At 38.0% G+C, this 12,909-nt stretch overlaps 2 protein-coding genes across 4 annotated transcripts in view; one reads left to right on the top strand and one right to left on the bottom strand.

Annotated features, from left to right (window-relative positions):
* Positions 1-12,909, bottom strand: part of LOC134661211 (GTPase-activating Rap/Ran-GAP domain-like protein 3) — a 150,137-nt gene that overhangs the window by 75,033 nt on the left and 62,195 nt on the right. The gene's annotated exons all lie outside the window — the stretch shown is intronic.
* On the top strand, positions 5,472-7,840 carry LOC134661660 (zinc finger protein Xfin-like). Its single transcript, XM_063517811.1, has 3 exons — positions 5,472-5,543; positions 6,195-6,427; positions 6,977-7,840. Exons 1-3 carry the CDS (start codon positions 5,472-5,474, stop codon positions 7,779-7,781), a joined length of 1,110 nt encoding a protein of 369 aa, XP_063373881.1. The 3' UTR covers positions 7,782-7,840.

Raw genomic sequence — 12,909 nt, forward strand, 5'->3', positions numbered from 1 at the left:
ACAGTCAAACCCCAATCACCACCAGGCAAATTAATTTAATTTTGTCACAAAATATAAACTCTCGAATAAGCTCAACAGGAACGTGTAGATAAAATCTGACAAGCAAAGTAAGTAATACTTATAGGTAGGGCGGATTATTAAATGGGCCACCGAGAGCAGTTACTAGACCCCCTGCTATTACTCGTAGGTACGTCAAAATGGTTTTAGGAGACCATCCCTAATTTTTAACCGACTTCAAAATTCCAGTAGGAAGAGGTTCTCACAGTTCACTTTCAGTAGTTTTAGCGATAATTCGGTATGTTATGTATTACTTACCTATCTATTCTGTCAGAGTTATTAAACGGCGAATAAAGTAACATTTTGTTCAATCTGTTTTAAAACTCCGTTCGAAAGGAGGTGGTAATGGTATTTGCGTGTATAATGAGAGGCTGTTTGTGTCAATAATATGTGCACTGTTAAGTTAAGAACTTAGGGATACCTACTTTAACCGATGGTTTTTATATAATATATCTAGCAAGGTCTCCAAACTTTTTGACATGAAGCCACGAGGGCCACCACAGCCATTCATGCCTTCGCTTTCTTTTCACGGGCCGGATTTTATGTTTGGTACTTTTCGCGGGGCGATTTGGCTGGCAAGCGAACCAGGTTAGGCTTGTACGGATGTACGGATGTACTTTTAGCTACCTGTGGTTTTCCCCAAAAGCCAACCATAAGCCGCGCGTGGCGCTGTCGCCACCTAGCGGCCATATCTGTGCTGATCGTAACAGACGCGTTTTGTTAGTGTCTGCTAGTGTCAAGTGAGTCTTCTGTACTTAGTACCATGGTATAATAATATACTCCGCCTGGCACTCTCTTCCGAGATTCGCGAATGACCTAACTGTCACTTGCCTACGTCATCATGCTGTTTACAGGTTCTCAAACTTTAAAATGTGGGAGAATTTTAACCAACGGTGAAAATTATTTTAACGGCATTAATTTTAAGTTATTCATGTAGAAACATAGTAAAATAAAACAAATCTATACTGCCCTTTTCACCCCTACTCTTACAGTTCCGAATAGAACAGCCAACCATTTTCGTAACAAAACATTAATTACCAAGCTTACGACGTGAAAAGTTTGGAAAACACTGCGACTGCTGACACTGAGCGAGAAGGAAATAACAATTAACACGCGTTCGACAAGGATGACGGTCAGGGACAAAATGGCGGATTGTCAACTGTGACAGCGCTATCCTGTGTTGCCAGTAGTGTAAACAGAATTACCCGGACGTCTGAAATTTCTTTCGTGAATCGGAAGATATTGCTAACGAATAATTAAAAATGACGTGTTATTGTAAAATTTAAGATAAAATACAAATAAATGAAAAATATAAAATTATAAAGAAATATTTTAACTTATTAACCATAGATATAATGTACCCATGTAACATGTTATGTTGAAATAAAGTGGCAATGTTATTGTGACGTAGGCAAGTGACACTCTGGGAAGAGAAGACCATGTTTTATTAGACCATGACTTAGTACTATTACCTATTTATTCTGTGTCACTGTTTTTTAACTCGATTATTTTGTCTTAACTGATAAAACAAATTGAGTAAATCGTATGTTGCAGACGCAAAGTACAACTCAAGTGGAAATATCTAGAACAAAGCTGACCCGGCGAGGAATTGTTTGGGAGCGTGTCAGTAATAGCCCCCATTCAGCTATTGTCACCGCAGACATCTCATTTTACAACCTTCGTTCCAATAAGAAATTCTCTGGAGATTCAAAACATAGTAACTATTAGTGGCTATAGTACTGTAACAAAAGGTCGTAGAGCTTTGGTCTGTTATCTCTTCAAGTCACGCTTAAAATTTGGTAGGTATGGAGATATGTATAAATAATAATAATAAATAAAATCATTTTATTTCGGACATAAATCCATAGTTGTTAGTTACATTTAAAATTAACTTATAAAATAGTGTTAGTAGAATAATTACAATGTAATCTTAACCTAAGTACTTAACTACTTATTTACTACAGTGTGGAGTTTTGTCCACTGCTGCAGCAGAGGGGAGTCCCACCTATCCAACAACGCTATCATGATACTGTTAGCGCTGCCCCGCCAGCGGCTAAGTAAAGAGGCGCACCGCTATATAGCGTATATAGTTTGTGGTCCGGGGAAGGAGATAGGATAGTTTTGATCAATCGTCACCGTCCAGCTGGACGTTATTGGCCCTCAGATAGGAATCCTACTTATCGTTTTATAGCCGGTCAAACAACTTTGTCAGTAGAAAAAGGCGCGATATTAAAATTTTCTATGGGAAGATTACTCTTCGCGCCTACTTTTTTAAATTTGCCGCTTTTTTCTACTGACGGAAATGGCTTGACAGAGTATATAATATAAATATAAAGATGGTCAAGTAGATCTTGTCAGTAGAAAAAGGCGGCAAATTTGAAAAATGTAGGCGCGAAGGGATATCGTCCCATAGAAAATTTGAATTTCGCGCCTTTTTTTACTGACTGACAAGATTTGGTTGACCAGCTTTAGCGCGCCTACATTTTTCAATTTTTCTGCTGACAAGATTTGCTTGACCATCTATTATGCATGTGCGAAATAAAATAATAGAAAATAAACGAGGGCGCCACTTTCTACGTAACTGTCACATTTTTGACGTAAAATGCTTTAACATGGCAACAATTTAGTACGGATTTTTTAAAGTTATTTTCTACTATAGTTCGTCAAACCAATTTGTCAGTCTCTGTCTATGTTTGAAATGAGACAGTCCTTTAATAAACTATATTTTATGTCGCACTTATAGAATTTCTAACCTTAATTCCAGTACTTACGGAATGTGAGTGTCACATTATTTATTCGCATAGAAACTGGAAAGAAGACGAGGCAAGATTCGTGGCGCGTTGCATTCATTAGACGGGGCTTCGTTAGACCGAGTCTTATTTAATTGGGCAAATGAAAGCCCGTTCAGAGAATAATTATGATTCGTCAGCTGCTATACTACTTATTACTTTACAAAGAAACTTGAGTCAGGAATTTTCATGACTGTTATGCCTATAATAATATAATATTTATTATTTCATAGAAACTTAATTCAAGTGCATAATAGTAGTTTATGCAACAGTGATATAATAAGGGTTCTTAAAATTCAAGGGTCGAAGTTACAAAACGAGACGTAGTCGAGTTTTGTAAAAAAAGACCCGAGAATTTTAAGAACCAATTATGAGCTGTTGCATACATTACTTTTTCTATGACAGCTGCAGCAAAAAAAAAAAAAAAAGTTATTATTAAAAAAAAAGTTATTATTAAAAAAAAGAGTTATTATTTAAAAAAAATTGAGTTATTATTTAAAAAAAAAAGAGTTATTATTTAAAAAAAAAAGAGTTATTATTGTAAATGAAAACATACCTCTTTCAATCAAGATGATCGGAACTTGTATCTTTAAAAAAAATAAAGCAGTTGTATTATACTCATAAGATGACTGCTAGCAGTCATCTTATGAGCCTATAGACAAAGCATTCAAATGACATTGCTTTAGATATCACTGTCAGTCATTTAATTGACACATTTAAGTGCTGGAGTAGAAAAACACACTATTGTCACGGGCCTATTGGCCAAATTACTTGTATCTGGGGCTCAGCACTGTTCCATTTTTATCGACTATCACTATGCCCGTCACTTTCGCACGTACATACTTGTTAGAACGTGACAGGCATGGTGATAAACGATAAAAATGCGACCGTGCTACTGTAGCAGGTCATTAAGAATACAATTTAAAATAAATGTGAAACGCGATGATTTTGAGGTATATAATTGATGGCGCCCCCTACGCAGAATTTCGCGTAATATATTATATTTAATAAACTTGGTCAACCAGATCTTGACAGTAGAAAAAGGCGGCAATTTGAAAAATGTAGGCGCGAAGGGATATCGTCCCATAGAAAATTTAAATTTCGCGCCTTTTTATATTATATTATATTGATATTTATATTATAATCTGTCATGCCATTTCCGTCAGTAGAAAAGAGCTGTGCTGATCGTAATAGACGCGTTTTGTTAGAAAGTGAGTTTTCTGTACTTATATAGTACTATTATTTATTCTGTAGCAGCATGTAGGTTGTGAAACAGATTAATGGCTGAATATAACAGTTTTTTGTCTCCTTAAACTCAGTGTAAAAAAAACAAAGTAGGTATTCCATAGGTATTCGTTATAATAGTCTGTGGTCCCTCACAATCTCCTCTTCGATCAAAAACGACAACGGCGATAAGTCACGGCTTACACGTGCAAAACTTATTGTTTAAGGCAATTTTCCAGTAAAAATATTAATCCGTACCTGTCTAAGGGATCCAAGCAAAGAAACTAATTATTTGTGTAATTATTACTTGTATAAATTATTAGTATCCCCCGTCCGCTCCGTCAAAGGTTTTCCGTCATAAATGTCAAAAAAATTTGGTCAAATTTATGTGACATTTGTCTATTACGTTATGTGATTTTATATTTACACGTATGAGTATTTAAGTTTTGATTCTCAAAAAGTAACCATGGTCGATAGGTTTGTATATTTCTATATGAACTTGGCTGGACATGCTACCGCGTGTCTAGATTAAGGTACCTATATCCAGTCGAATGTTATTAAGAACTTAATTATATATTTACCTTACAGCATGAACGTAGACGGCACGAGTATATCTTATATCATGCAAGAACCGGGAAACGGCAATGGCATTTTCTCTTCTATGCAGGTATTCTAATCCATTACTTATTTCGATATCGACTTATTTTATTGTAATAAATTAACGCAGTGACTAATTTTCTTTTCATTCGTTTGCCGTAAAGTAAGCTCGATTAAATGCACTTGTAGCCTCATTATTTTTGTATTTATCAGTTAAAATATGTCAAATGATGGACAAATAACTCCTAAAGAACCTCTACAACTACTACACTGCCTCTAGGCAGCGGTAAACTGCGATCTTAACCACATGTCTATGGGCCCGATTCGGATTTTGAAATAGACATCTGTTAGATATCTTTTAGACATCGCCAAGATACGATAACGATATATTTAAGATCTAACCTGTCAAATGTGACATTTGCGCGATTCTGGAGATACTCTTGAACGATTTCCACAAGATATGGCTTAGAGATCCAATTCACATCTAACTCTATCTAACGTAAAAGTGACATTGGTTGCTCGAATTGCGCTGCAAAAAAGAACTAGTTGAAATCTAAACTATAACGTTTCTAGAATGGATCTAGTACGTGTCGTCTCTTGTGAATATCTTGAAGTTCGAATAAGGCAGTATATTCGGTGCATTAGGGGCATTCACCGCTAGGTCGTAGCCTATATTAAGCATATGTTTTTTTAAATTCTATTCAGAACCCGGTGCCGTGGGATGACGACTCAGGCGCCAAATTCGTGTGCAGGTTATGCCACAAGACCTTCTACAATGCTGTCGCGTTGCAAAACCACAAGAACATGCAACATGACGGGCATTGCTCGGGCAGCGACGCCGAGATCCAGTCGGCCACGGGCCAGGCGCATAGCCAAGCAAGTAGAGCTTTGTTATTAGGTACATCTAGTACTTAAAATTAGATCAATTTTCGCCCGTTGTCAATGTAAAAAAAACATTTATATCAAACGTAAAGTCCATCGGGGCTAGTATCATTATTACTAAACTTAAAATCAGGTTTAATATTATAAAAAAGATGTCCCTACCTATGGGATAATTGTATTTGCTAATTGTATTAGTTAAGTAGGTAATTAAGTATGTAATAGTTATAAGGCAAAAATGTGCAATAATTGACGGACATAAACATAAGTGTATCTTGTATACCTACATGACAAAAAAAAACGTTTTATTTTATAAAAAAATGTGTGTGTTTTAGAGGTAACGTTCTTACTTCTCTCCGTGTCTATAAGTTCTTTAATACCTCGCGCTTACACGCTTTCTCCATTTAGCGTATACAAGCTTATTTGATATTTCAGTGCTTGTATCGGTCTCAGACATAGGTAATATGAGCTTATGGGCGCGTCAACGTAGGTATAGAAGTTTGCAACATACGCTTATACGCTCTTACAATAACGCGCGATAAATAAGGGTGCGTAGTTCTCTTTGCTATATATGCGTGTTTCTTGTTCCTATATGTGGACTATTTTCTTACCTAATGTCACGTTAATAATGACTATTTACACTTTTAGAGTATCAGTGGCATCAGCAGTTACGACTACAAGTTCTATCCGTTGAAAAAACCTTACGATCCAAGCGAAATAATAATCCAAAAAGACGGCATAACGACCAGAACATTCTCAGAAGACACCACGTACCTCATAGTGAAGGTAGAGGGAGTGAGCATCGATGACAAGAGGCGCCGGCTCGAGGGTGTCGTCAAAAGAGCGAGGATGAAGCCGGTCAAACAGACTGTCGACTTGAGGTGAGTTCCATCCTATGTAACCACTCAAAGTTGCAATAAAGATTTTTATCTTTTATCTTTATCTTATCTTTTATCCAGCACTGGAAGATATGGGGAGGGGAGGCATCTTGTGTTTAGCGAAGGTAGAGGGGGTCAGTCACAGACAATCCAACCTCTAGACATAGCATAGTCGCGCTACCCCCTCTGCCACACATACGGTAGCGTTACTCCATCTTCGAGTCAATCCCGTGCCGTGATTGGTCCGTGTCTTTGAACGGACCAATCACGGCACGGGATTCGCTCACCTCGTCCCCCCGCACCCCCGTATTTTTGGCAGCATCGGTTTCATGAAAGAATTGGCCTAGGCTCAGTCTAGAGGTTGGATTGTCAGTGGGGTCAGTGGACACCCTATTTTTCGACGCTCCATGAGTAACTTAACTTACGGAACTCGTAGATTCCATTAGGGGTTTCAAGTTTATTTATTGATGTAGGGTAAGAGTATGTTGTATTGGTAACATGAGTAACATCCATCGTCTTCTGTGCTCTTATCATAATTATTTCCCCGCACAGGGGTCCCTTCACATGCACCTTGCCGTCGACGTTGCGGCCTGACATGCAGTGTCACCGGGTGTTCTTCAACTGCTGTCAATACTCCCTCCACTACCGAGAAGAGCACACCAAGCGACGAAAGGCCGCGTTACGCTGCCAAATATGCGAGAAACGATTGGACGAAGACTTTTATCTAGGTTTGAGGGCGCCAACTCGTGCGACGTTTTCATGTCGTCTATGCAATATGACGTTTCATGACAGTTTAGATTATGATGAGCACAACAGCTCCGTTCACGCTAAAGTCAAGCCTCACCAATGTTCGCTCTGCGCGAAGCGCTTCACGCAGCAAGGCGGCCTACAGCAGCACATGCGAATGCACAGCGGCATCCGCCCATTCACCTGCACCTTCTGCCCGAAAGCTTTCACCCAACGGGCCGGCTTGGATCAGCATCTACGCATCCACACTAAAATAAAGCCGTTCAAATGCGTTATTTGCCACAAGTGCTTCTCCCAATCCGTACATCTGCGTCAGCATATGCGCACGCATACTAACATTCAGCCGTTCGAGTGTTCGGTTTGCGGGCGGCGGTTCAAGCAGACGAGTCACTTGAATTTCCATATGCGTTCGCACGCGAACGAGTGTCAGGCGGGGGTGATGGAGAAGCTCGAGCAGCTGGCGCTGCACGGGCAGGCGTCGCCGCTGAGCCTGGCGCGGCTGCAGCCGGTGCAGGACGGAGACACGCTGTACTACGCCGCCGAGCTGGCAACGCCGGACTCTCACTACTACTACCAGGTCGCCGACTCCGGAACCTACCTGCATGCTTGAGGTAGACTTTCTTAAAATTGCTTATGTTTTAACTAGGACGTAATGTCCTTATTTTATGTAGTTGCTTCGTATGTCTTGCAATAGCATGTTATTGCTCCAATGCAATTAACTGTAACAGTGCACGTAGCTTTTGAACGTACGTGTATTCTCGTAAAAGCTAATGTAACAATTACTAGTAAGTAGCGCATACGCAACCTTATTCGTAAATAAATTGATAAATTTGTAATGATAAAATCCTTAGTTTCTCAGGGTGTACTAACACAGTAAGTAATAGGTACCAAAAAATCGAACTGATGTCGATAGAAAATTAAAACCAGATACCTATAGATTCCGTATCAATTGACATGAGCATGACAGTCCATATTATATGAAAGGCGCCGCGTACCTAAATACTACTTTTAATACTTGTAATTGTAATATTATAGAAGCTTAAGTAATAAACTTTTAACTCAAACCATTCAATTTCTTCAACCTGACCTTACCTTCACTGTAGCGATATCATACTATTAAAGATCTCACATTTGCAAAATACAAAACAGTTTAGCCATAACGTGAAAATTTGTTTCTCTTATTGCATTGTATTGTATGGCAAATCAGTTTATCTGCAGGCGTGGTTGATCTGAAATATTAAAGAGCGCAGCTTAGGTATTCCACCTGTCCAATTTCTTTGTCCAATGTCAGTGCGTCTCACTCTAGCAAAATGTGAGATGGAAATACACATTGGACAAAGTTGGACAGGTGGAATACCACCCTACTGGGGTGCATGGTTAACAGCACGACATTTAGCATGCATGGTACATGGGATTATTCCAATAGCTTCGCGAACTCGCATAGATCAACCAGTATAAGTACCTCTCCAGTTAAGCTTTGTTCTTAGTCATCTCAAGGTCACACTTACATTGGTTTCCTAGTGCATTGTACTTGCATTCGCTCGGTAAGCATATGTGATATCTCTGTTCGAGTACACGCGTATGTATGAAGTAGGCCGCATTGATATACAGTTTTGTATACTACACATACCTACCACTAAACAGGAACGATGAACTATAAGGTCGGCGGTACATTGAAAATTAATCTTTGAATTGGAGTGATACTTATAGACGGCCTTCTCTCGCGACTTTGCGTAGAATTAGTAATTAGGGAACCTAGCTTATTTTTGGACCAATCTGTTTTTATTGATTCCTTATATAAAGTTCCTTATTTAAGAGACAACCATAGCGCCTAGATAACTTACTTCCACCCCAGTTTATAGGTACCCTCTTAAGGGATGATTTCCGGTATCAAAATGGACTCAAATTATCACTATACCGAATTTCAACTAGGTAAATCAGAACAGGTAACAGACATATAGACAGACAGATATAGGCACACATTTGCATTTATGATATTAGGATGGATAGTAATGTGACTATACTTAATACACAAATCCGAATATTTCATATAATCATTGGATTTTTCCCTTTATTCTTCAATTCTTCATTTCAGTGTACGAATTTTCAGTAGGTAAACAGTATATATATGGACGGTGTTACACTGATGGACATTAACTACCTCTGCTATAAACCTAGATATGTCTTAGGTATACCTAGATATACCTGTGTGGAGATGGCGACTATAGTATATAAATATCGACATTTCCTGCCCAATGCTTTTTGCTTTTCGCTAACCCTCGTCAGGGGCCAGGCGCCTCGGTTTATTTATGAATTCAGACTTCCCTATGAGTATGAGAATGCGTGACTGTGTCTTAATTCTTAAAGGTTTTTTGAAGTGAAAACTTCTTTAGCGGCGCTGGGCACTTTTTTAGGTGGGGAAAAAATGATAAACTCGAGACAGCGTAAAGCGATCACGTGACCGTAAGGCGATCACGTGACTGTAAGGTTTAGATGGCCACTCATTTAGATGGCATTTAAATCAATAAAAAAAAACTCAATGACATAATTCAATAAAGCTACATCTTGATGAAATCGCTAATAAAAGTGAACTCTAGTACTGGTGAATAAAACTCAAAATATCATGACCAAATATATTTATATGCGAGGTCTGCTAGGTAAATTTAAAATCATAACGACTACCGTAGGCTCAAAGGGCGTAAGGGACAAAATGGCGAAAATGAGTTATGAATGCAGTTACACTCAGTATTTTTTTCTCTATCGAATGGTATATAACGTCTCGATAACTTGAAAAAATTGTCCGTTAAGCCCTATGAAAAATCGATATACATCATGTCCGTCAGTTTCCTCTTTCGTCAGAAGCAGTTTTTTTCTAATTTCAATATAGTTTCGTCAGGAATGACCGATGTGGAAAACCTCTAATGACCTTTTCGCCAGATTCCGCTTTTGTCATCATTCATCAGCTCTCTTTGGGACGGGAAAAATAAAGATTTATAATTTCAGTTTAGTTTCGTCAGGAATGACCGATGTGGAAAATCTCTAAAGACCTTTTCGCCAGATTCTGCTTTCGTCATAATTCATCAGTTCCCGCTTTGGGATTTGGGAGAATAAAAATAAAGATCCTAAGCCGATTAGTGATAATAGAGATAACCACGACTAATAAAACAGAATTTTAAAATATACTTTATTGTACTTATAATATTGAACATAAAAGGTCACCTATCTTTACAAAATAATAAAAAAGTTTGTTTTTTATCGTTTACCAAGTACAACAATATTAATAATTAAGATGAAATGTCATAAATACGAAACAATCGACTCAATCGTTTCAGACAACTCAGAACTGAAAATATCCGGGCCAAACACGATCTTATTAGGTTGTTTCGGGCCTTTGTTATCTTTATGTCCTTATATCTTCGCTTATTTTGTACTACCATATTTAAATTTATTTTCTTCAATTTTAAGTCGAAGGCATAGCCTTAATGTATACATGTGGTTTGCGCAGAGGACAAAACCTAGGGTTCCGTACAAATTTAACATATTTTTTTTAATTTGTAAGTTCATGAATTAAAACAACGTTTAATGGACAATATCGCGTATACTACATTTCTATTATATACTTACGGAAAAATTAAGAGATCTGATGAAAGAGGAATCCGACGGACGTGTTCTAAATCCTGGCGAAAGCGGAATCTGACGAACGAGTAATCACGAGAAGTGTTGTTTCGTCATCAGTTTAAAAATTCTGACCTATACGAAAAAAAAAGAGATCTGACAAATAAAAAAAAAGACATTGGTTTTGTGGCTAAGAAAAGTAGCTTTTCCGAGTTTAAGTATCCAAATTAACAAAAATGGGGAAAAAACTTAACAGTGAATACATGTCTGTATAAGTTTCCGGCAAAAAAATGTATAAATTATAGTACTTAAAAGTATAGTGTTCCTTAAATTCAAGTTGCCAATATTGCAACAAAATTGTTGGATTTACGCCAAATGGTACTAAAACAGTTAAATTTTTTGTACATTACGCCCTTTTTCGAATAAGATAAACCATAAAAAAGAGGCGTAAGTTCTTAAAACTTAGATACGCGATTAAGTCCCGTTGTATAATTTAATAATGTGTAAGGGAAGCCCTTCTTAAAAACAGTCGTGTTTTTTGGCGTAACGGACATGCTATTTTCGTAAATAAGCATTGTATTATAAGTTCAAGCAATCTGTTTAAAAGAGCTCAAAAAGTTAAGAATAAGCCACATACAGGCATCAGTTTATTCAAACAAACAAAAAAGTTATGATTTTTTTCTCAAAAAAAAACTGTTTTTTGGCTCTCCTGAAAAATCGCGTTTTGTCCGTTAAGCCCTTTGAGCCTACGGTAGTCGATAATATCTCTAAAACTACTATGTATAATGAAAGGCCATTACTACACAATATCGATTGTGACTAGTTACGTATTATCGATACATAATTTAGACATAAACTACAAAAATATAAAATCCCACCAAAATTAGGTAAATTTTGGACCTGTTGAAATTCACCCGCAAGGTAAATTTACAATTTCTATTCGAACTTTAAACAATCAACGCTACAAATTTGAATTTCGAATTTTAAACAAGCTCACCAGCAACCAGCGACCAGCAATTTCGGAAATAAAACACTGTTTTAATAGAAAGGAGGATGGATCAATTATACATAGTGTTGCAGACATTTTGGACTAGTCATTGAGTTTTCACTTCTGTCGGCACTCCCGGAGTGCAACCCGTTGTTTTTTTAATTCAATTTTAATTCGTTTCGCACGCCAAAATTATACGCGTGATCTCGTAGTATTGTACCTGTACGTGTACGGCTACCATCCGTTTGGCACTGACATAAACGCCGTCGAGAACGTAATTTACTTTCTATACATCTCGCTCGTACTCGCATATTAGTGCAAACGAGATGTATAGAAAGTAAATTACATTCTCGATAGCGTAAATGTCAGTATTGACACTGTCAGTGACTCATGGTACGGGCTCTGCTCTAAGTTTTCGTCCGTGCGTGTTGGTGGTTGTAGAATCATTTATAGGTAGGCTGAATGAAAGATGGTATTCAAACGAGGGCTATGCGCGATCTGCCTGCCTAACAGTGACGTACACCCGGTAATGTTTATATTAATGAGCTCTAAATTATGCCTTATTACCACACCCATAAGTACGCAAGTAAACAAACAAGACTTGTGCAGCACAGTACTCGCGATTATTTATTATTTAGCACCGCACCTTTAGACTCGTATTTTAGATAATAAGCTCTTTTCGACGAAACGTAATGGTAATGGATAACGGCGTAGTGTCGTTTAGGTTCTTAAAGTGGCATGGAGGAATACCTAGTGATACTTTTCCACCATAAACGTAGGATTATTAACGTCGACCAGAGTAAAATACTGTGGCCGCGTTCCAACAGTCTATCTTTTGAAACTGCGGTTTGGGGTATTCCACAAAAGGGTCTAGTTTATCGGGGAGGACGTGATAAATGTATGGCAGCTACCTTAACCTTTTCCACGCCGTGTCAAACACAAAAGCTGTCACTCAGACGCCACATCATTGAAGTGTCAAAACTGAAGTTGAACTTTATGTATATGCACGTAGGTCGATGTTGCTCTGTGGTCTGTGACCGATTAATCGGTCTTTGGCGTTGAACCTACGGTGCGGATATATCGGTCATTGGCGTCCAAAAGGTTAATAACTTGCGCTGCCGTAGTGGAATACCCC

Source organism: Cydia amplana, chromosome Z, assembly GCF_948474715.1.
Source record: "Cydia amplana chromosome Z, ilCydAmpl1.1, whole genome shotgun sequence".
Lineage (NCBI taxonomy): Eukaryota > Metazoa > Arthropoda > Insecta > Lepidoptera > Tortricidae > Cydia > Cydia amplana.